At 45.4% G+C, this 24,071-nt stretch overlaps 1 protein-coding gene across 1 annotated transcript; it reads right to left on the reverse strand.

Annotated features, from left to right (window-relative positions):
• Positions 1-1,427: 1,427 nt before the first annotated feature.
• Positions 1,428-23,918, reverse strand: TH (tyrosine hydroxylase). The gene is made up of 13 exons (XM_005019749.6): positions 23,782-23,918; positions 20,051-20,254; positions 16,602-16,776; positions 16,371-16,459; positions 16,094-16,161; positions 14,281-14,331; positions 13,454-13,599; positions 12,916-13,051; positions 12,748-12,817; positions 12,074-12,130; positions 11,391-11,486; positions 11,091-11,224; positions 1,428-8,245 (listed from the first exon to the last, which is right to left on the reverse strand). Exons 1-13 carry the CDS (start codon positions 23,869-23,871, stop codon positions 8,086-8,088), a joined length of 1,476 nt encoding a protein of 491 aa, XP_005019806.1. The 5' UTR covers positions 23,872-23,918; the 3' UTR covers positions 1,428-8,085.
• Between the last annotated feature and the right edge of the window lie 153 nt (positions 23,919-24,071).

Raw genomic sequence — 24,071 nt, forward strand, 5'->3', positions numbered from 1 at the left:
GCATACCTGCCACTATAGGAACTGTAAATAATTGAGTTCTTCTGAGCCGTAGCATCACAGCACAAGAAGAAAGATTGGGTCCTGAGAGGGCTGATAGAGGTTCAAGCCCCAGATCTGCCACTTAGACGCTTCTTCCCAAAGCTGTTTAGGCATGTAATTACTTTTCAGGCTCTGTGCCTGGTCTGAGTCTCTCTGATTCTCTGCCTCCTTTTATCTGTCAGCCTTTTACAGGGACAAGAGCACTCCTCTACCTCCCAGGCGTGTAATGAAGATGAATTCATTACAGCTGTAACACTTTAATGAGCGCTATGAAGATACAGGGCATCCTCACAAGTCCTAAATGAGGGAACTCCCCCTCAGACGGTGCTGGGGTGCCTGGATGCATGGTCCAGACCCGTGTCAGCAGTGCATTAATCCACCTCTATCGCCTATTCTGGAAGGGATTTAACAGAGAAAGAGCCTGGTTTTCCTGTAAAAGCCAAGCTGGTAGCACTGTTTGGAATTTGTTTCCTTAAACATAGGGATTACTCTGGAGTAGGAAATATTTATGTGGCCTTGGGCATCTCTTGTGGACTCCAGGGGCCATTCTGGTCCTTGAGTGCCCTGTGTCCCATCCACTGCTCCCATGTGGATGCAGAAAACAGCCATCTAAATAGTTCCCATGCTTAAGTAAGCAGGAGCCATCCGTAATGGCTTTTAGGAAGGTGTTCAACACATTTAGGATGAAGGTTGCCTAGCCCGGTCACTTGCAATCTAGACTGTTTTATGCCTGGGAAAAACATGAGAATCCCTGCTACCAGAGGGGAAATCAGTTATGTATTTTGTGATCACAGTGGATTACCATCAGTTTTACCCAGTTCTTTTCCTCGAGTGACTTTGTGCAGTGAGGCACATAAAGCAGTAGTTGCCCGTAACTCTGCATCTTCCCCTATAATCTCCTGGAGCTGGGGTCCCCCTTGTCCAACAGAAATTTCAAAGAGGGTTGCATTCAGTGGGCTGCACAGAGCGGGCTCTGGCATAGGCAGAAAACCCATTTGCAACCTTCACTAAAGGCATCTTCCCAGTGTTGAAATAAATACTCCACTATTCACATTACTGGAACTAAACAGAAATAGTGGGAAACACTGGGAGAGAAAGCACGTAGTGAAGGCAAGACCCCTGTTGTGTTACTATTTAAGAAAAGACCTCCCAACTACTGTTCTGTGCATAATTGTGCAATTAGTAATATCCTGGCAAAGAAAGGCTTAGATCAGCTCGTCCACAAACAAGGGATCATTTTCCACCTCTGAGTTCACATTCTACATGAGAGCAAGTTACAGCCCTCCGGCCCCAGTGGGCCCCAGGCTGTATTTCATACCCTGCCTGCAGGCAGGATGGCAGACCTGGAGCTGGGAAGCAGAAGAACACAAGAGCCAAACTCGGGATGCTAGACCAGAAATATATTCTTTATTCTTAATATGTCAGCAGCAGCACGATTCCAAAATGAAAAATAAATCTGTGTCATATTTCTTTACGCAGAGAGACAGAAAGACAGATCCATCCACAGCAGCAGCAGTGACAACAGCAGAGACCGCTCAGCAAGGCACTGGGACGCACTGGGACACACTGGGAGGGTATGCTGGGGCCTGGCTCAGAGGAAGGCTTTTGCCCTGTCTTCCTCCCTTGCCTGCCCAGCCCATGCTCCATCTACCATCCCCTCAGCTTTCTCTTGGTCACTTTTTCATAGAGCTCACAGCCACATTTGGTGAGGCCAGGGGGAATAGCATGAATGCTGCCATGACCCAACCCAAAGGACTCGTGTTTGGCTCTAAACAGCCACATAATCCTGTATATCTGCTCCACTGTCAGGAAAAGGGAATTCACAGCATATTTTGGTGGAGTGTGTGAATGGGGTACACATATGTCCTCACCAAAATCTTGTCTTTGGAGTGGCCTTGCTTAACGCTCCCAAGGCAACTCTCTATCCCAGCCAGCCTTGTTCACAATACGTAAGGGATACCTTAAGATGAAATTGAAAGCTCGGGAAAATTCTAACAGGACCCAGGGAAAAAACTAAAACTGGGAATAGCGGAAGGCTACAGGAAATCCCAACAATATCAGAGATTACAGCATGGGCTGTGGGTGCCTCTCCTGGTGCCGCTCCAGCCCACAGGAAGCCGAAGGGTGATACAAGCCAAATGTTCCCTGATACGGGAGAGCAGGGAGCAAAACTCAAGGATACGCTGTCCCTGTTAGTGGGGCTGTTATGGGAAGCAGTAACAATAATCTGAGATGGCTGAGCCAAGGCAACACCAAAATATCAACTGCTCCAGCGTGGAAACCATGCTTTTAAAAGGGTCTATCAAGTAACTTATAATAACTTTGTCTTTAGAAAAGGAATACCATCTAGTGGCCCAAGAAGGCAATAAGGAGATGCAATGGCAATTAGAGATGCAGATGAATTTAGAAAAAAAAAAAAAAAGAGAAACTGCAGAAGTGGATGGATTAACATATATAGTGCCGTGATTCACCCTGGAGCAAAGGAGAGCTCAAAAGGGACCTGATCATAGTAAATGCAAAGCTAAAATTAGACACTTGTAAGAGCAGATTGGGATGCAAAAATTAAAAATAACTGCTGTATCTGCAGGAAGTGATGGAGAGAACTAGACTGGGAACCATCAGAGGAAGATGATTTCAGGGATGATGCAAACAAATGGGAAAAGAAATAGAAGAAGTTGAGAATAACAGCATATCCCACAACAACTTCGACTGCCATCCTGGGACAGGCAGGTGCAGCAGAACCAGCTGCTCTAGCTACTACAATGACAGGAGAGACTCCAAGGCAGGTAGCTGCAGATATTAAGCCACTGAAAGAAAGCCCAGCTGTAGCACTTAGAGAAACTGCTTCAAATTTTGAATTCAATGGGAATGAAGAGGTTGGTTGATAAGAGCATGTATTCAACCAACCTTCACTCATCATGCACTGGGCACCTTGATAAGCGCTTTTAACTAACTTGCCCAGCAGACAGGTAGGACAGGGGTGCAAGCAGCAACATTAGCATTAATCCATGAGCTGGGGAAGATGGAGAGCCTTTAATGGACTGATAGGAAGTTGCTGGAATATCAGCACAAACTGAGATCATGTGCCCACCCCAGCAGAGCACAGGTCTCTCCATCACCCCTGGCAGCCACAATGTTGAGTCAGGCTCCTTGGACAGGGGATGAATTAGGAGAACTAGCAGCAAAAATGCACCCCTGCAATTCACAGCTAACTCCCATATGGCAAAATGCAGGGGAAGAACCAATTTATAGAGTTGCTTTCACATTAAGAAACAAACAATATACGATTACTTGCACCCCACAGGGCTGAGCACCTGCCCTGCTGCAAATGCTTGTGTTAGGAAAGCATTTCAATGATGGCCTCCAGAGGACACAGAAAAGAAATTATCTTATCTGGATGATATTCTAGGGAGTGCAGCTACAGAAGAAGAGGTACAAGAAAGAAGTATCTGAGTTTTAAAATTAATAGACCAAACGGGATTTAAAATCAATTTGAACATGGCACAATTAATGCAACCTCAGGGTAACTGCTGGGGAATTGGAAGTGGTAAAACAAAAAATCAATGCTAGGAAGCTTAGACTTTCTGTGAAACAAAGACTCCCATTACTCAGTCCCAGCTCCTAAAAGTGCTGGGAGGATTTAATTTTTTGTGGCGCCTTACCCATAACTTTGCTAGTACTATCAAAACATCATGAAAATTACAGTAGAAGAATCAGGAATGGAGCTGAAGCAAGGATCACGACATTTTACATGAAGTGAAAGAAGTTGCTTGAAAATCTCCTGCATTAGACACCTGGCAGAAGGAAAGTCATTCCTAATAAGAATTTCAACATGAGCTGATCCTGTGGGAGCAGTACTATCACTAAAAAATAGTGAAGGAAAATGGGTACCAATAGCCTATGGGTACCAAAATTTCCCTGGCCATGAGCAAGCCTGGTCTGGGCTGTGATGGTCCTCAAACCTTTCATCATCAACAGTTTAGTTGCATACTCTGTTCTTAACCACAAAGAGAAGAAATGGATTAAAATGTGACTGTCCTTTGAAAGGAAACCAGTAATAAACCAACAGTATCATACACTCTTAGGAGTTCTAAGGTTGAACAAGGAGGAAAAATAATTCAGGACACTGCTACTAGTGGAATGAAGGAACAAATAATAGGGAAACTAGAGCAAGGATCATGCCAAGGAGCAAAAGCACAGGCTGTCATCAAAATCAGTAAAAGACATAAATCCAGTATGTCTCTACAGATATCTACCATGTTGATAATGGCATAAGCTCCTGGATGCCTGATAGTGTGATGGCAAGCAGATAGTGGGACACCCACAAAGAAAACTGGAGGTTTATTTTACGAGCCTAAAGGGAGTGGGAATCAAATATACATAAAGAATGTTAAAGCACATAAGAAGACTGAAATGAGTGCTGAGAAATAATTTAATGAGCAAGCAGATAAATTGAATTTCAAGTTTGTTTACTGCAGCCCCAACCAGGAACCATATAGAAGACAAAAAGGGATGGCTACTGTGGCCAGCTGAATGACAGCAAATCATCTTAGACTGTCATAATTTATATAAAGGGTATAGGGTACTCTAAAAAGAGTACAAGGAATTCTTATTTGGCCCCAAACAAAGCAAGAGATGGAGGACATAAGTAAAAACTGTGTAAGGTGTGCAATGATGTTACTAGTGAACTAGTAAAAGAAAGCTGCCAACTCTACTGCATTAGCTAAACAAAGGATGTTAGCAAATACTACACATGGATCATGCAGTTAAGCTATCAAACTAAAGGAGGGTATCAATATCTCTTTGTCACCATTAATATATTTTCAGAATGGATTTGGGCTTTTCCCACAAAAAGGAATACAGCCTGTAAAAATCCTGCTGAAGATTGTCCATAGGTATGGAACAGCAGCTAAGATAGGATGAGATGAAGGAGGGGGGGGTTGTAAGTGAAGCAACTCGAGTCCTAATGAGTAACCTGGGGATTAAGCAAAGATTGCATATACCCTACCACCTGCAATCCTCCAGACTGATAGAAAGAATGAGTCAGACTATTAAAAATAGACTAAAGATAATTGTAGGACGATGTCCAAAATGATGGGCTGAAAAATTACCCTTGATATTAGTAGAACAGAAGCAGTGACATATGAGGGATTGGTTTACAACACTCCCATATTTTGTTTGCCTAGCCTATTTCTTGGTGAACTGTGTCCAAGACTCAAAAACATTAGGGCAAGATGAGAAAGAAATCAAGGCTCAGAGGCAACGTGGGAAAATACGAAAGAAGAATAAAATTCATAGATAGATTACAAAGTAAGGGGCCAAGTAATGTATCCAAAATTGGATATAAAGGAACACGCTTAGAGACAAAATGGAAGGGCACTTATTATGTTACTAATAGGATAAATCCTCTAAGATATTAAATAGATGAGGGCATTGGTAAATACAAATGGGCTCAAGTTTCTCAGATGTCTCGCAAAGTGGCCAAATCATTCTGGAATCAGTCACAAACGTGCCAAGAGCACAGACACAGAAAACTGCCCAGTGCCCAGCCTGCTCAGTATGCCCAGCATCATCCCAGCTCTCAGAAAGAAGGGGTGCCGCTCGCTTGTGCTCACGCGCGCGACCACAGCAGATCTGTTTATGTGCCTGCATACTACTTGCTGGTTTATGCTTCAAGCTTTGCTTATTTTCTATTTTTGTAGGGCAACAGATTTTACTACAGCCCCACGAGCAAGCAGCAGCTGAGAGAGTCACGGTGCAGTGATGCAAACTCTGAAGCAAGGCGGAGGAGTTGAGGTCTCCGGCAGTTTGAAAGAATTTTTAACTTGGCTCCTCACTCCATATTAACAGCTTTGTTCTTTTTATACACTGCATTAATTAGAGACATTTAACAAGGCAGATAATGATTGTAAAGTGCCTTGGAGAATCAGAGGCAACCACCCTTAGACCTTTACAGGTTTGGAGGCCAGACGAGCATCTTTTTCATGGCATTATAGCTAACCTGTGACCTAGCCTGCCTTAGCCTCGCTTAGCTTGCTGCAGCTGCTTAATGCAATAGTAATAACTTAAGAACCCAAACTAAAAATTGTTACAGATCTTAAGGGAACCTTGAGAGTTACAGCTCAAGATCTGAATCCACACAGATTGGGAAATCATAGCTGAAGCTTTGGAAAAATGTTCTAAAATTACAATAACTGAATGAACTCAGTAGTTTTATTAATTTACGGGACAATCCTCAGAGGAGGAACAACTTGAGGAGAAGCGGCTAGACCTAGTGCCAAGCTGCCAATTTCTGTAATGCTCTTTTAAGCAAGTGTGTGAGTGCTGGAGGAAATTAGGAGGGCTTCATACAGGAGGAAAAACAGAAAGGAAGGTTTGAAGCAGGTGGGAGACTAATGATGTGCTGTCAGCAGCTAAGTAGTTAAAATTAGAGAGAACTGAGGGTCAAACATATGTAAATGAAGGCCTTAAATAGGATAAAGCGTAATGAATTGTAAGCTATTATGACAGCTACAGTAGAGGTAAACACTGATGGGAAATGTTATTTTTAAGTATTGAAGGATACCTGTTTAAAACCTAACCACTAAACCTTGAGATTCTTTCCGGGGGAAAAAAAAAAAAATCCATGTAAAGTGGATAAGGATTCTAAAAGTCCATACAGAAATGTAACAACTGACTATATGAACAACTACAAGTAATTCCCCCCTCCGCTGTCCCCCCAGCTGTTTAGCTGCCTCTGCGCATCCCAAGCCCAGCTCTGATACTGCACAGATGTATAACCTTGGGCCACACTTCTGAGCAAACCACTTGATTATGAGACAGCTTGCAAGAAGATAAGAAGGGCAAAAGTAGGGGGAGTAAAACTGAGAGCTTTGGGTCAAATCAAGCCATTTATATCAGGATTGAAAGCCAGACAAAACTGGATTTGAGCATCCTGGCCATGTCACCTTCCTCAGAAATGACAAACAATAAAGTTGGTTGTGCACCTGAGTGACATCAGGTGACAGAGATATTAGGATACCTAAGAAGAAGGTGATGCTATGTTTGTGTAATACTGGCAAAGTGAAAGCGTGTGAAATTCTCCCAAGGGACACAAGTGCAAGAACTGATAAACTCAAGACACTAAGGCTGCTCAAGGCCACCAGCATGCCTGAACACCAACAGCTGTGACTGCTATCTGCTGTGAGCCATGGCAGCTGGGCTGCTGGGTGGCTGGCTGTGATCTCTGTGTCCCCCTTGCTGGTCCCTTCATCAGGGAAATTGCAGCCCAGGTGGGCCTCTCAAGGTGAGAAGTGGGAGGCATTAAGAGTCAATTGAAGCTACAGAGCCCAACCCTGATGGCAAAGGGGGCTGCCATGGTCCCAGGTGTGGGAGCTTTTAAAAGAGGGCTTGGAGGCCCTGCTCAGGGTGTTTGTGCTGGTGAGGATGCAGGTAGGCTGGGGCTGCTCTGTGCCAGGCAGGTAGCTCCTGGCTTGGGTCACTGCTCACTGCAGCCTCTGTGCAAGCAGCTGAGGGGAGGCTAGAAGCCCAGACTCTAAATTTCATGGAGATGGTTGAGGCAGAAAATCTTTTAGTGGCACAGTGTCTCCCAAATACAGAGGGCTGCAAGAGGCAGGAGGTGGTGGAGACCAGTGGTCCCTTGTGGGGTTGCTTTGGAGCTCATAAAGCAGGTTAGTCTATTCTCTCAAACTGCAAAAAAATAGATTTTTCTCTTACTTCTTTAATAAAGCTAGCTTTTAATAAAGCAGCTTTCCTCCTCTTCCTCGCACAAGTTCTGACTTCAGCTTTGTAGCTTGGTCTGTGCCAAGCTTTTCCCAGCAGTCCCTAAAAAAAGCTGCCCCAGAAGCCAGCAGGCTTTGGGTCCATTCCTCTGCCCTCCTTTAAGCTTGGCCCTGCATACCGAGGAGGCAAACTCTTGGGGTAGCGTGGTGACAGGCAGCAGTGCAAATGTGTGGAGAAAACAGGTAGAAGTAATGGGCTGGGAGTTAGGTGAGGGCATTTTGGGGCTGTGAGGGAAGAGGGGCAGGGAGGAGCCCAGTTCTGGTATTAACTGATGACATTGAGTGCATTAATCAGCGAGTGCAGCTCATCCCTTACACTTTCCAGGGAGTGGCGGATGGTCTGGGGGCTGTCCAGGAGCTCGATGCTGTGGGTGTAGGGCTCATATTTCACCGAGAAGGGCCGCTTGATATGTGCTGCGTAGCTCCTGCAAGGAAAGAAAGGGTGCAGAGGGCTTGACACAAGAAACGAGTCCTGGAGCCTGGCTCCCACCCTCCTCTTCCTCCTCCCCATCACTGTTCATCCAGACAACAACAGGTTAATGCCTCCCTTGGGCAGAATATCTAGCTTAACATTAAATCTTTGGTTTCCCATCTTTCCAGCTTCACAGGGCTGTAGGGATAGCTGAAATCAATCCGGTTCAGCAAGGGGGGGTGCTGAGTTTGTGGATTTCCTAGGGTGGAAAGTGTGGGCCTGCACCAAGCTGGAGGGTGCACTGCACTTATTCCCCTGTGGCTATCTCCAGGCACTTTCTACTTTAATTACCCTTTTCTTTTTCAAAAATGCCAAGGAGATTTAGAAGCTAATTGTAGAGAAAACGTGTGGTATTATAGTATTAGATTCCTAAATCCTTTCTGACATTAGTTTATTTGCTAGTCTCTGCGTGTGGAGGGGATGACTGGCTGCAGGCTATGCTAAGGGTGGGACTGACAGGAGCAGCTCAGACCTGAGCTAGGGGATGGGAATGGCATCACCCAAGCTGTGCAGCTGATCAAAGTTGCACTGTTTTGCACCGAAGGTCAACTGGAGCCTGAACCTCAATGACAAGTTTGACTTTGCCTGTTGCACCTCCAGAGCAAGACCTTGCCACCTTTTTAAAAGAAGCATGTGGGCCAGTGACTGTGAAGCTGATGGTGAAAAGAAACCATGGTCAGCTCAGAGGCTAGCATGTGTATTCTTGACAAGGTAGGTTTGTGGGTTTTATTTAACCCTTAACATTGAGTTGGGCATTTAAATGTGGGTGCTTGTGGCTAAAATCTTGTGCTGAAAAGGCCTGGGAAGATATGGGGAGGCATGCTGGGGCAGGCATGCTCCTGGCTGAGGCTTCACCCTTTTGCTCCTGAATTGCTTAGCTTAGGGTACCCTCTTGTGGCTGCTATGGGTCTGCACAACGAAGGAAATACATTGCTTTCTCCCATTGTTGTGAGTGCTGTGGGGAAGACTAACCATGCATTACTGGGATTTAGGGTGAAAACCTCACTGTCTCAGGAGCAGACTGGGGGTCACATAGCCAAAGCTTGCAGGCCGGTGCTTGAGGGGGTGCTGCTGTGCTGCAGAAAGGGGAAATGAGTGCAAGTGGAGGGGCTTTCTGCAAACCCATTTAGTCTGCTTCCTGAAAACAGGGCTTATCTCACCCAGCTTATTAATGCTATCACCTGCAGTGCTGCCCCTTAGCACAACTGCTTGGACTTCCCACACCCTTCCTCTGCTGATGGTTAGATACTTGCCTTCTAACACAAGTGTTTTTGCTTGACACCTTGGTGAAGTGCTCAGGTCTCTGTGTGCGCCTGTGGAAGGGTGCTGTGGGTGCGTGTCTACCCTGGAAAACTCTGGGAAAAGAGCTTTTCTTGAGGGGTAGTGTTGTTAGTCAATCCCACAGTGGCAGCTGCCAGTAATGCAAATAATATGAGCATTTTAATATTTTCACCTCATAGGGTAACATCTGTGTGGTCTGTAAAGAGGATTGTTTAAAGTGCCTGTCACTGCCAAAACCTTATAGCCTAATCTTGATGAAGTGGTGTATTTTTCCCTTTTAAATGAAAGGAAATGACTCATGAGCCAACAGTTTGGTGTTTTTTTTTTTTTTAAAGCAGCCTAGTGTGTGTGAGAGGATGGGCTCCCCAGGTGCTTGCTTTTGAGCAGCTGGACTCTGGGTTACATGAGTGGTGCAAGTGAGTGTCATAAAAGCAGAAGTTGAAATAGAGCAGTCCCTGCCACATTATTTATGTGAACTACCCCATTTACAGGACCTGCAAAGTCATGCATGTTATGTGGTGCTTAGTCTCAACCTATGCCCTCCCTAAACTAAGGCAAAACAGTATAGACAGAAGTTTCCTCTGACAGCTCAATGTGGCAGGGCTGAGCTTTCCTCCTGTAGGTGATTCTGGTGATGGCTGAGAAAATGTTATTTTGATCCGACATCTGTGTGTAAAACTGCCCCTGCAGCCTCCATCCTGTTTGTAGTCATTTGTGACAGGGAAACCATATTACACTAGTGGGGTACTGTGTGGGGTCTCCTAACACATTAACCAGATGAGGAGGCAAAAGCTTCCTTTCCACCTGTGGATAAAACTGTCCATTCCATGTAACTAGAGCTATTAATGATGTCTGGGATTTTTGCTGGTTAAACGACAGATGTGTAAGCTGTCCTGTGGCTGCTCAGAAAGAAACACTTCTCTGCCTCCTAAACTCAGAGACCAGCACTGTTTTGAGCAGCTTTTCACATCTATGCTAAAATTTTTACGTGACCCAACATGTGTGTTTCATAGGGACACATGCTGGTGGGATGCTCCTGTGTGGCTGGCTGGTACCTGACCTAGCCTTCCTGCAGCAAGGAAGCAGGGGAGGTCCTGGGGGTGTTTTGTGTCTCTGATTTCTGGACCTGCCACTCTTATGTTGCTTGGCCTTCCTGGGAACTGGAGATGGTCTTTAACTCCTTTCTATGAGGACTAGGGAGCTAGGTTTGTCCTTTCTTTCACTCCCTCAGTCCCATCTCCATGAGTGCCTCCCCCTCTGACACATTCCTTCACATCTGAGCCCTCAAGACCAACACTTGGGCAAATCATACCACAGCTGGGTCCCATGGCAAATTACTACAGGTGAAAAATGTGTGAATGCCTATTTAGGCCTACATTTTTAAAAAAAAAAAAAAAAAAACTAACTTTATAGAGTGCTTCTGAGACCTTGAACTGAAAGTAGCAGAGGTGCCAAGCCCTGTTTTGATATTCTAGGTTTGTATCCCTGTTTGGGTCTCCCTCAGTGCCCAGTCCTACCTTAGTTTGTTTTTGGCATCACTGAAGCTCTCAGACACGAAGTACACAGGCTGGTAGTTCTGGTCCTGGTAGGGTTGAACAGCAGCAGCATCGGGGTCGAAGTCCCGCACCTCTGGTTCGTCTGACAAGGAGTGCTATGGAGACAGGCAGGAAATGCCAGTGTGAAAAGAGGGGAACCGGGAAGGACATGCATGCTAGAGGTGGAGAACAGATCAGATAAATTCACTGCAGCTGTGCAGAGGAGGAAGGTGTTTGCAGTATAGCATCTGGAGCAGAGAGGTAACTTGTGTGGAGACTTACTATGAGCTCCCCATAAGATGACAGGAGCCCGGCCCCATAGGCTTTGACTATCCCATTCTGTCTGCAGAGCCCAAACTCCACTGTAAACCAGTAAAGCTGTGAAAGGAAAAGAAAAACACATGGGCAACACAGTTCTTCCTCTTCATCTCCCTATCCCTTCTGAGTCCTTGCATTGCAGCAAGGGTTTGGGGATGTTTGAAGGAATGGGTGTCTGATGTGGCCACCAAACACACAGAGGATAATATCCTGCTGCCATACCTTGCACCAATCCCTGCCAGAGTGCTAAGTGAAACTGCTACCATGGCAGGACAGACATAGTGTCCCCGGGCTGGTCCTGTCATGCCTGGGCATCGCATGGTGCCCTTGGAGCAGGACAGGTCACCTTGCTGAGGCAGAGCCAGAGGAAGTGGATGTAATTTAATCCCATCCCAAAGGGTCCCAGCAGTGCTGTCATTAGAAATATGATGCCTGATGATACTCTGGTGCCTGTGAAAATTGGGTTAATGTGCAAGTGAGCTCTGCTATTTAACTGATCTCTGCTCTGTGTGGTCATCATGAAAGAGGGCTTGGGACCCTAAGCCAGCAAATGTAGTCACACTACGACTACACTGTGCCAGTCCCCCCAGTAACATAGACATGCTGGTGGAGGTCGGGGCCTCCATGGTGCTGAGAAAAAGACTTACAGTTGCCAGTTTCTCAATTTCTTCATCAGTTGCTCCCAGAGATGCAAGCCCAATGTCCTGGAAAGACAAGGGAAGGGGTAGACCTCAGGATAGATTTGCAGCAATAGGGTGGTGTTATTGGGAATTCCTATTTCATAGCCTGCTCTGCAGCTGATGCCAGGGGATTTGTTCACATTTTCCAGTGTTTCTGCTGGAACCATTTGTTTGAAATGCTGCTTTTTCACATTCTTTTGTGGCCTCTTCCTTCTCCTGCCCTGAGCATTGTCCAGCTACCCCACTGCACCTCCAGGCAAGTACCTCCACCCACTGTTCTTGGGATTCCCTTCCTTTACCACCAGCGAACCACTGCTTGCCCTCTTTTCCTCAAACCCACCTTTTCCTTGATGGCTACGAAAAGGGCATGAGTGAGACTCTTACAGGTTGCTTAGTCTTTATTGCCTTGAGACAGCAGATATCAGTTCCCTGAACTGCCATGCATCTCCTGTGGGCTCATGTTCAGGTTAAATGTGTCCAGCTACTGGTGCAGCAAAAGCTCAGGTGAAGTCCGGAGAGGAGCAGCTCTCCTCCAGGCAACATCTTTGGACCTCTTTGCCAGAAGCACGACACCGAGGTCAGTCTGGTGTCCTACCTAGCACTTGGTGTTCTCAGGGTGAAGAAGCAGATGGCCACCTTACCTGAGAGAACTGGGCAAATGTCTTGTCGGCCAGCATCGGGACGTGCCCCAGCAGCTCGTGACAGCAGTCCCTGCCATTGCCAGGGGGAAGGAGGAAAACATGGTCAGCAGCAGATAGGATAGCTTGCCCATTAGGGAAAGGTGAAATGTTCATTGCTGGAGTACTCACGGCTCGGGGGAGTGCATGGGTGAGGATGCGTGGCGGATGTACTGCGTGCACTGGAACACGCGGAAGGCCAGGCTGGCGAGGAAGTCCCGTGCAGACAGCAGGCCGGCTACGGGCCGGAGCTGGAAGCCAGTCCTCTCTGAAACAGTGCATGTGGCCCTTGTGGTGGGGGTACAGTTCATGGGCTGTGCTGGTGTCCAGTGTTTCCAGCACTGAAAGCAAAATCTTCAGTGCTGGAAACTAACGGGCTCCTTCATTGCCCAGAATGATGTTTGTGCTCCTACTGAGCAGCAACTTCTGCTCGTTAGGGTCATTGAAGGGCTTGGCCTTCAAGTGTAGCCCATCAGGTTTAGCTGCAGCCACCACCTCTTGGGGTCTAACCCTGTCCTCTGGGACATGCACAAACCTTCAGCAGCTCTTCTCCCACATCTCAGCTCATGCTTTTCTCCACGTTTAATTTCCCCGTCTTTGCTGCACCCCTGGCAGACCCAGAGCTGGATCCCCTGGGCTTTCCTCTTCTCCATCCTAGGCTCATACCCACCTTTCAGGAAGCGTGAGACGTCCTCCAGCTGGGGGATGTTGTTCTCATTGTAGCCACAGAATTTCTCCAGTAGATTAAAAGCTTCAAGGTACTCCTTGCAGGCATGGGTTGGATACAGGCTCTTCAGAGTGCTGTACACCTCCTTCCTTCAGGATGAAAGGTGACACATTCAGTGGCTTGGCCACTCGTGTCCTCTGGTTATATGCTACCAAGTGCTCATGCCTCTAGATTTCTTGCCTTTATGTTCTGCACTGCTAAGTCTGTCTCTTTGTATGTCTATAGGGTTGCATGAATGTTTACACACATTCAAATGAGTCTGCAAGGTCAGTAGTCATGTCTGCACAGACCTACTTCTGACCTTGAAGGTCAGAAGACCATATACAAGGTACTAATTGCAATTAATATATTCCCTCTAAGTTTCTGAAGCTGCACTACAAAGACAGTCAATATAAGGGGGAGGTGACCTTATTTGGGAGTCAGAGTACCCAGCAGGACTCCAAATTGATTGAACTGCCTCTCTGAGTAAGCTCTTCTGGAGGAAACTCCTGCAGTTTGTGGAGTGAATGTGGTTTTGGTACAGCCCCAGGAGAGGAGGAGACAGACCATCACTATTTTAGAGACAGCTTGCTCTCCTGCATGCAGTCCCTACCATCCATTTAAAATAAAAAAACAAACTTACAACATGTTAATATCTTTTATAACGAATCATTAAGTAGGATAACTGTGCTCCTGCTACTTTCAAAATATCACACCGGAACAATTTAGGTTTCAATTCCTAGCCTCTGGTGTTGAAGCCACTGAAGGCTGTGGGTTAAACCAGTGCTCACCAGGTACCGATCTCCTCCGCTGTGTACTCCACATGAGGGATTGGGTCCCCGCTGCAAGGCAAGCACACCATTACTGACAGCAGCAGGGCATGAGGCAGGCTGCTCTCCCTATTGAGAAGGAAGCCCCTTGGAGAAGCTCTGTATGATGTTGATCAATCTTCTGTAAACCAAACGAAGTGACAGGAATGACAAGCCTCTGGTAATGGGTCATTTGTGCAGGTGTAACAAATACACAGAAAAGCATTAGTCCAACTGGAGGTTATAAATAAACAAGGGATGAGCAAAAGCTTAGCTGACATAGTATTTTCCAGCCCAAATGTTTTTTTTACTAGAAAAATGGGAAGCCTTTTGTGAGAAACTAATTTTGTGTGTCTGAGCTACAGAGAGCTGATGGCTGGGGGAATGAATCAGTGGGTGGGAAATAAAAGCAGATAATAAGGAAAACTAAATGTATTTGAACTGCAGAAAAATGTATTGTCAGTGACATTAAAGGCAACAAGAAAAATGGTTCTTAGCAATATTGTAAATGGGAACTGAAGACTGACACTTGCCTTTTCTGCTTCATAATTAACAATTGTATTTCCTAAATCCTTCTGTTCTGTATTTAAACATATGATATATTCACATATGACAGAGATAAAGTAGTTCCTGTTCCATTCACAGCCTGAAGGGATGTTACACAGCAGACTATGAATGCTAACCTGCAGATGAGATTCAAGAGAAGGCATCTTAAATGTTTGTTCGCATTATCTTAGGAGAGAATTTTTCTTGGGCCCCTCAGGACATCGTTGCTGGCACAGTGACTTTCCATGCATTTAGTATTAGTATGGGACAAAAACACCAATGCGTGTACTCTGGACTTCAATTTTGCAATGAACATGAAACAAAACAGAGCAGTAAGCTGTGCTGGGATCGCATCAGTTGCATAGGTAGCTGAAAGAAGGTGACCCAGATAATTTCCATAGCCTGCTTTCAGCATGGCTCTCTACAGGAATCTACATTTTAAGTCCTGCTAAAAAATGTGGGACATTACAGTGGAAGTCAGCATTACTGAATAGGATCTAGGGGATACTTTACAAACCCAACTTAATATTAGAGCTGACAGATGTTGTAGCAGAGATATTGTGAGCTATCACTGCATACATCAGAACAAGAGTATTAAATAGGAGTATAAGAGATGGTCTCAATTCTATGTAAGACAATGATGAAATCATTACTGGAATTTACTTAATTTATCAGAGGCAGTTAAGAGGTGAACCTCTTAAGATTCTATAAATGCCACTACAGCAAAAAAAAAAAAAAAAAAAAAGTCCGATAGCAGAATTCCATCTAGCAGATGAAAGACTATTAGGTAGTATGTAGAAAGAACTGGGTGAAAGCTAAAGCTACCAATGATCATTTTGCACTTAAAATATTAAATGTTAAATAAACTTTTTTCATAGCCAGGATAATGAACCATTGGAACAAATTTTCTAGGCATGTGGTATATTTTTCAGTATGTGAAACTTTGAAGTTGAGACTAGATATTCTGAAAGAGATGTTACATTTCAAAACAAAGCTAGAGATCTGATGGAATTATGAGCAGCCTCTGTTATGCAGGAGGTGTATTCTGACTTTATTAATATATGAATTAATGACTGTACACATTTTTAAATTAGGAAGGAACTGGAATACATGGAGAAAAATGCATACAAGGAGCTGGCAAGGCTGAATGGAGGACAAAACCAGAAGTCTCATGCAAATAGCATAATGAGTTCCCAATAGGCTGCATTGTCATGGTGTAATTTCTATATGGATGCTAGGAAAGACTTACTGCTTATAGTGAAAAGCGATTTCTGCTATTGATTTCCTCCTCTGGCGGTATACTTGGTCAGAGTAGCCCTGGGATGACAAATAGGAACATGATTTTTAGTCAGTTACTAAATTTCTAACCCAATAACATTCATCACTGGCTTGAGCAACTTCTCTCATGGTGGTGGTTGCACTACAGCTCCCCAGCCAGCTGCGTCAATGGTTGTTTTCCAGCCCCTTCCTTCTGAGAGATGTCTCAGGATTCAAATGCAAAGATGTGCCCATGCAGACTAACTCACCGGGTGATCCAGGTCCAAGTCAGGGTCAAATTTAGTGACCAGATGGTGACACTTGTCCAGTTCACAGATCTTTCTGGGAAACCAGTGAACTGTGGGGAAAGAGAAGGAGGAAAAACTGACTGGTAATGAAAGATGGATGTGAGACTCAAAAGTGTGCAAGGAGGTGACCCTTGAGGCAGTCTTCCTTTTATATATCAAATATTAATATTGAATATTTTGTAAGTTTCTTACACTTGTCTTCCTTAGTGGTCCTCACATCTTCTGCTACCCTCTTGATGGAGCTAATGAAAGTATTGAGGTCAGAGCTGTGGACTTCACAGCGCACAAAATACTCCAGTTCAGCGGTCCCTTCACGAGACTTTCGGCTCAGTCTTGTCTCCAGGTGGTGAATTTTAGCTTCAAAAGTCTTGTAGAACAGGGAGAAAGAGAAAAGCATTAAACAAGTCTGTAACATGTGAAACACATACTGGTACTCTCCAAAGATATGTATGTGTGTTTGTGGGGAGGTTCCCACCGTCCTTTTTATTTTTTTTAACTGAGGTAAACACTTACCTATTAATTTCATGGTTTTTGTTTCTGGACAATCAGTTGGGCGTGTCAGTGATTTACCAACAGAAAACTTTCACAGTGGCAGAGGAAATCGGATCAAGAAGTTAATCGACAGAGCAAAAAGCTAATTCCTATGATCCCCTTTTCCTTCAATCTCCTAAATTTGGGGGTGCTGATGTAGGAGGGGCGGGCTCAGGCTGGCTTGGGGTGCTGGCCATGGTGCTGAACCGCAGCCGCCCGGGCCAGCCCATGGTGGAGGTCCCCGTGCCTACATCACAAATGTTTGACTATCTCATTGCTGCTTAATGTCCCACATCAGAAGAGTCTGGCCTCGCTTTTACTGATAGTTGTTGATATGAAGACCCCTGTGAAACTCTTATCACAATGCTGAAATGATCAAAAGGGTAAGAGAAACTGATTTGTTCTCTCCGTATATTTTGTAAGGGATCTTGAGGAGCATAGGAAGAGTTTGAAGAACATTTGTTCTGACTACATCCAGCTCTATTCTGAGCTCTGTCCAGACTCAGTGTTAATGTGGGGCTCTATCAGAACTGAATTCACCCAAGGAATGAGACAAAACAGTTTATAGTCTTCCAAAGGGCCCTGGTAGGGCCCTTTTGGTTATTATCTTCAGCTCTGTGAAAACTGTTAGTATATGCCCAAGTCCCTGCAATGACCCAACCTTTCCAATGTCTCTGGGAGATCTGTGGTAGAAGAAAGGACACAATTTCTTTTGTTAATCAGAGGCAGAAAGATGAGAAGGAACAGATGTAATGCCACAGGTAAATTAAATTTAGGATTGTGTTTTTGAATGTATCTACCAACTACACTATTACATTGTCCCCTCAACAATCAATACCTTTGCATTAATCTGACAGCTGTGATTGCATTACCTATGCTTTGGCTGCATGTAACACATACAGCAGAGTGAAACCAGCTTCCCTGCAGCCTGGTTCATGATGAGGCAAATGTCATTATGCCCGTCTGCTTTCATATCTTGTACCTGCATTGCCAGAGGGATCTGGGAAATGAATCTTTCTCCATTGTGGCTTGACATGCTTGACTTTTTATTATCTTTAAAGCTCTCTCTGTGACAAGCTCAAAGAGCTTTTTTTTTTTTTTTTTTAACCAGGAGAGATCTTTATGCAGCAAGTAATTTGTACGAGAAAGAAACAATATTTGGACATAAACTGCCCCTACTTCTTGCTTTATGTTTAAAATTTGTTTAAGTTATAGATGCACTAACATAAAATCTACCAACTATGAGAACTTATACTTCTATGTTTCATACCCTCTAAGCGGTGTTACATTTGAGATGTTACACTGATCGATCTTTCATGCCTTCTCTGACAGCCGTGAACTTCTCTTAAGAAGGAGACCCAGCCATGGCAATACCAAGATTTTTTTTTTCTCATAGGCACATGCTATGGGTTCTTTTGGTCTTAAGACAAGAATCGTATGTTGCACAGAAAACTTTTCTTGAAACAGTCTTCGTAGAGAAGATGCAAGATGCTTTGTAATTGTTGAAGATCTGAAGCACTTCTCACAAGAACATCAGAGGTAGTGCTGCATGTTCTATAACCAGAATATCCTCTGATTACAGGGAAATGTGTATCCTCCAGATATAATTTTTGTGTTGTGTAGTGGTCGGCTATATGGTATTGCTTATGATCTGGTTTTATGCCAGAAATGGTTGCATTTTATGAGGGAGAAGGTGTTTTATAGTAATGTATATCAATATATTAGCTAGCACTATGCCTTTGTGATGACCAAGGCCAGCCATGTACTAAAGTGTAGTAACAAGACTGTAGAAAACAGGTCTAGGGAAGTGATTCCTCCTCTTCCTCTGGGATGAGGGCCACCATATCTGGAGTACTGTGTCTTGTAGAAGAAAGGCATTGATGTGCTCTTACAGGTATAGTGGAGGGATGCTGAGGTGTACAGGTGGCTGGAGCACAGTGTTATATGAAGAAAGAGGAAGGGAATTGAATTTGCTCAGGCTTAAGAAGTGAAGGTGCAGGGGAGAGATTGCTGTGTACTAGTACCTGGTGGGAGAGTGTGAAGAAGACAGAGCCAGGGTCATTTTAAAAGTGCATGACAGGAGGTCAAGAGGCAATGGGCACAAACTGAAAGTAAATTCATTGGGGGGGGGGGGGGGCGGGGAGAGAACAAACAGCACACAAGAGTCCAAAGATGGTATGGAATTTCTGCTTTGGTGATACTCGCAACAAACATGGCCCTGAGCTGCAACCAGACATGCTCTGAGCAGAAGTTTGGACCAGGGACTCCTGAAGGTCCCTTACAACCCGCGTGACTGATTAATAGGAACAAATTGTCCTCTCCTCTCGCTGCTGAAGTTAATGAGATTAAACTAGTATACATAAAACATAGCTCAAACCCTAAGTTTACAAAACACTTTTGAACCTTTCTGGATGATAATGCACTATATAAACGCAAATTGTCACATTTTGGTTGCTGTTCAAATAGCCAGGGCTTATCTCAGTCTTTCCATTCATGGCACTGAGATACTAGATAACAGAAGATTATATTGCTGGCTAGGGGTGGGGAAAAAAAAAGCTCAAAGAGTTAAGAGTTTCCCTTGATATTAAAGCCATTTACAAGATGCATCTCTGGGGGGGGGGGGGGGAACCAACCTTTAACACACAAATCAGAGACTAACAAAGCCTTGACCCAGATGCTGATCAGTACTGTGGAAGGGGGACCTACTCTGTAGCCATGCAGGGCACACAGCATATTTTGAATGTGGAATCAGCACTGTGCATGAAGCTGAAGTGCTGAGCAGTAGAGGGGGCTGTCAGTATGCTACAAGCAACGTGGGTGTGGATTGTGGGTGTCAAGTTGTGTGGCTGACTCCAGTAATTAAGCAAAATCCAGCCCAGAGTGTTATAAAAGCACTAAAGTGCAGAGGTAGGGCTCATTCCTAGTGCGAGCATGCTAGGGCATGAGTGAAGCATGACTGTGGGGAGATGATGCAGACAATTAACTCATAACTTGCAGTAGTCAGACCCAGTCTGAGTTGTCTTTGGTAGACTCAAGTGTTATTTCTCACAGAACCACCATGAAAAGTATAGTGTGTTCCTTGAGGCCAGAGAAACCAGTTAGGGACTCACCTCAAACACCTTGAGTGCTCGGGACAGTGGTGATGTTTTGGCTCCCTTGAGCATGAAGAAGAGGTTCAGCATGGCTCTCCCATCCTTCTCCTCAAAGACAATGGTCTCTGTGGACTCTGCAGCATCAGTGGCTGCGGCTGCAGCCTCTCTTTCCTTCCTGGCATCCTCGATGAGGCTTTGACGTCTACCAATGAACCGTGGAGACTGGAGGCAGACCAGGAAAAAATAACACTTGTAATAGAGCTAGGGGGGATCAGAGGTGACCCCAGTAGCTGGGTGAGGTGTGAGCAAGGTGTCTGAATAGGGGAAGATGGGGAAGGTTGTGCTGACTTGCCCAGCTTTGCGGAGGAAGGTTTGAGGAGGAGGACTGAGGCATTAGGAGTGAACTCAGGAATGTGGAGCTTTGGGGAAAATCTGTGCAAAATATGCTTGTGGTATGACTAAAGTGGGCTTTTTCCCTCAACTTCCCTAGCAAAAGCTTTCAATATTCTTGAAAACCTAAAAATCAGAAACAATCTTGCATGCTTTTCAAGTGTCTGATGAAGTGAAGGGGAGAGGTGTTAGATAAACATGAAGCCATCTGAAAAAAAAGACACTGAAGGACAGCTGAAGCCCACAACTGTGCCATTGCTGGAAACCAGGCCCTTGCTGCCCATACACCCCCAGCTGCACTGAGACGCATCCCACAGCCATTTTCTGCTGAAAGTATTTGGAAAATAGCTGCTGCTAAACAAGGAATGCCTTCCCTATCTTGTGAAGTTTTTGAGGTCTTCCTTTGAAAAGCATAGCCTGCTCAAACACTAAGCCAGTTTTCTTTCTGATTTTCAAAGCCCACCACGATGTTTTCTCTGAAAGCCTTCTTAGGTGCTTTAAGCTGACACAAATCTGGCTTCAGGGCTTCCCTGACATTTGAAATGCAGACTGGAAAACACAGCACCTCTAGGCATCAGCCCATGCACTTCTCCTCAGTCCTTTTTATTTTTTAATAAATACACCCCTCTGGAATAATATTTGCTGATCCTCAACCACTTTATTCCTTGCAGCACAGAGAAATGTCTAACAAATAAGTACATATTGGCACTTGTCTAAATTGGCGGTATTCGTGTCCAACAAGAGAAGAGATCTAATAAATATCCTGGGCTGTAACTTTTAAGAGCTTGCAAACGTGCTCAGCTTTAAGCGTGTGTTTTATATTGCTACCACGTTTAAAGCTAAGCTGCTGTTTGCTTTCAGGTGCCCGCAATAAGCAGGGCAAACAGTCTTGTGCTAGCCACAGGATCTGCGCTCCGCAGCCATCCAAAGTGCTTTAGCTACAGGAGTTTTATTGCATTGTGTCCCAAGGTGCAATAGGATTTTTCCTCTGGGGTGGAGCGGGGCAGAGGAGGGGAGGAGCCAGACCCCCCAGTTTAGGCTGTAAATCAGCTTAAAAAAAGGCACTGGAAGGAGGTTTGGTGTGAGAACCTGTGTCACTGGCAGGCAGGAGCAGGGGGTTCAGTCTCTGTTGAGGGGTCCTAGGAGATGCTTAGCTCCACACCAACATGGTTTGGGTGGGAAAGTTTGAAAAGGGGGGGGTGGGGGGGGGAATAAAAGGCCAAGGCTGGATTTTGTTAGGGAGAAGAACAGCAGGGTGTGTGTGGGGGGGGGGGGGGGGGGTCTGTCTGCCTGCTGCCTGCCTGTGTGCTTTCCCTCTCAACACCATCTCCACTGCTTCTCACGTTTGTGCTCATCAGGGAAATATCTCCTTGGGGGGGGGGAGGGGGCATTTAGGCATCATTTTTGCATATAAGCTAACCAAACTGATCTGTTATGATAAATGCCTTCCATTCTTTGGAAGGTGTTAAGCAGTATTTCCATATTTCCCCATGGAGTGTACCTGTCCAGCTACAATAAGAAGTTTAATTTTATTTTTGTAAAACATTTACCTATCTGGGGCTTGAGTCTGATGTGGCCATTCACTTTGTACAAACAAGTACTTAGTTTTTCCTTTGAAATTGCTGCTGCTCTGAGTGCCCAGCCTGAGAAGCACTGTTAAAAACACAGTGCTCTGAATTAAAGCTTTTGGGCTTGTTATTTGCAACAATCCTGGGCAATCTTTCCTACACTTTGGCATCCAGCTGCTGTCTGCTTGAATACTCTGCAACCAAAACCTTGCTAGAGCTACAAGGTGTATTGTAAAAACTTACTAGCAGCAAAAAATCTAAATATATAATAGAAAGACGTTCTACAGGGCGAGTTTTATCTCTGCCTGGCACAGTTAATGTGAGAAACACCCGGTGAGGAAGAGTCCTGGGATTGCAAAGCTCAGAGGGGACACATCTGCTGGAGCTGGCAGGCAGGGACTGTGTGGTCAATGGCCTGAGGATACCATGAGGGCTGGGGACATGTGCTGTCATGTAGAAGTGCAGAGCCATGCCCCTCGCTTGGTACAAACTAGCAGAATAAACCATAGGGTTGTGGTGATCTCCTATGCTAGGCTAGGGTTGTTTTTAATATGTTTTTGCTGTTCTGAGAATCTCTATTCAAAGAAGAGATGCAGAGGTGGGCTGAGGTCTTATGTCTGCTCTGGGCTGGAGGAGGCACTCATCCAGGCGGCAGTGCTCCTGCCCGTGAACCCAGATTCCTGCAGCCCCTCACTCAGTGCCCTGCTTCCCACCGAACACATGGCAGCTGCCCAGCCTGCCCAATAACCAGGCAGCAGCCAATCTATTTGACAAAGCAGCCTGGAAAATCCCCATTTTCAAAGAACCATGAGATAGTTTATTTTGCCAGGGTGAAAACGGCTGTACAAAATAGAAGCCTTCGCTAATTTTCATCCGTTAGAGAAAGCAAGCTTACCTCTTTGCTTGCAAGCTTACCTCTTTGCTTGCTAAATGTTTCCTTTTCTTCTAACATGCCACATGCTCTAAAATGCTGTCTCTGCCATGTTTCCTCCCAGCACGCATCCCAGGGGCATCCCCTCTCTGTGCCATTAAGGGCCACCCACAGCCTGCCCATGTCCCTGACCTGTAGGGCTGCCCCATGCCACCGGTCTCCACCCTTTCCCTGGGGTCCCAGCCGTTTGGGTTAGGTGGGGATTGTCCTTACGTCCTGTCCAAGGGGTTCGCCAGAATTTTGTTTCTAAAGGTAAGTGGCAGCCCAGCGGGATGTTTTCCTCTCCTTACACCTGTAGCTTTGGTGTGTGCAGAAGTATTCCCCAAGGTAAAACCTGGGCCCTAAATCAGTCCGGCGAGGGGCAGGAATAGAAACAGAGGAAGGGAGTATTGGGATAGAGCAACTGCAAACAAATGGAGCAAATTGCCTGTGCCTTGCAGGTAGTCCAAAATAAAAGACACTCTTTTTTCATTAAGCTATAACAGGTGAAATCGCTGCAATTTATTGCCTTGCAATCAGCAAGAGCATCAAAGATTTCAAAATTGCATTGCACTGGCGATACCTTGTTACTTCTGCCTTAGGTCTAGAGGGTTTTTAAGTTGCTTTTGGTTGCAAGGGGGTGAAAGTATGTTCGATTGAGCTTTCATCCCCCTAAATCTTTGCATTTCACACATACCAATGTGTAGAGAGGAGTGTGTGAGTAATTTTCTTCTGCCAGCCTGGAGCCAGGGCTGGGGTAAGCACCTGCTGACAACGTTGGCCTCTCTATCCCTGCCTGCCACTGCCTACAGCTACAGGAGAGGCTGTGCTGTTTGGGGTGGGGGGGGAAGAAGAGAAGAAGTGGGGTAGGGTTGTCTTACCATGATGGCCTCGGCTTGCTTGGAGTCCAGCTCCGACACCGCCCTGCGGAAGCCTTTGGCTGCAGAGGTGGAGATGTTGGGGGTTGGCATCTTCGCTCTGCCACAAGCTCTGCTCTCTGCTTTTCAGCTCCTTGCCAGCTTTTTATAGGGCAAGGCTGACGTCAAACACTCTTTCAAATCTTCCCCCCCTCGTCAGCCCCCCCCCCATCACCACCTCCCTCCTTTCTCCCCCTCGGGCTGAGAGGAGGAGGGGATGTGAAGGAGAGAAACGTTTCTGTCCCATTAAATCT

The sequence above is a fragment of the Anas platyrhynchos genome, chromosome 5 (assembly GCF_047663525.1).
Source record: "Anas platyrhynchos isolate ZD024472 breed Pekin duck chromosome 5, IASCAAS_PekinDuck_T2T, whole genome shotgun sequence".
Lineage (NCBI taxonomy): Eukaryota > Metazoa > Chordata > Aves > Anseriformes > Anatidae > Anas > Anas platyrhynchos.

Bases quoted from the DNA above. Each gene is read 5' to 3' on its own strand.
- TH (XM_005019749.6), bottom strand. From the start codon at position 23,871: ATGCCAACCCCCAACATCTCCACCTCTGCAGCCAAAGGCTTCCGCAGG. The intron at 16,777-20,050 runs GTGAGTCCCTAA...CTGTTCTACAAG, and splicing joins GAGCACTCAAGGTGTTTGAG to ACTTTTGAAGCTAAAATTCA. The intron at 16,460-16,601 runs GTAAGAAACTTA...CTTTCCCCACAG, and splicing joins GACCACTAAGGAAGACAAGT to TTCACTGGTTTCCCAGAAAG.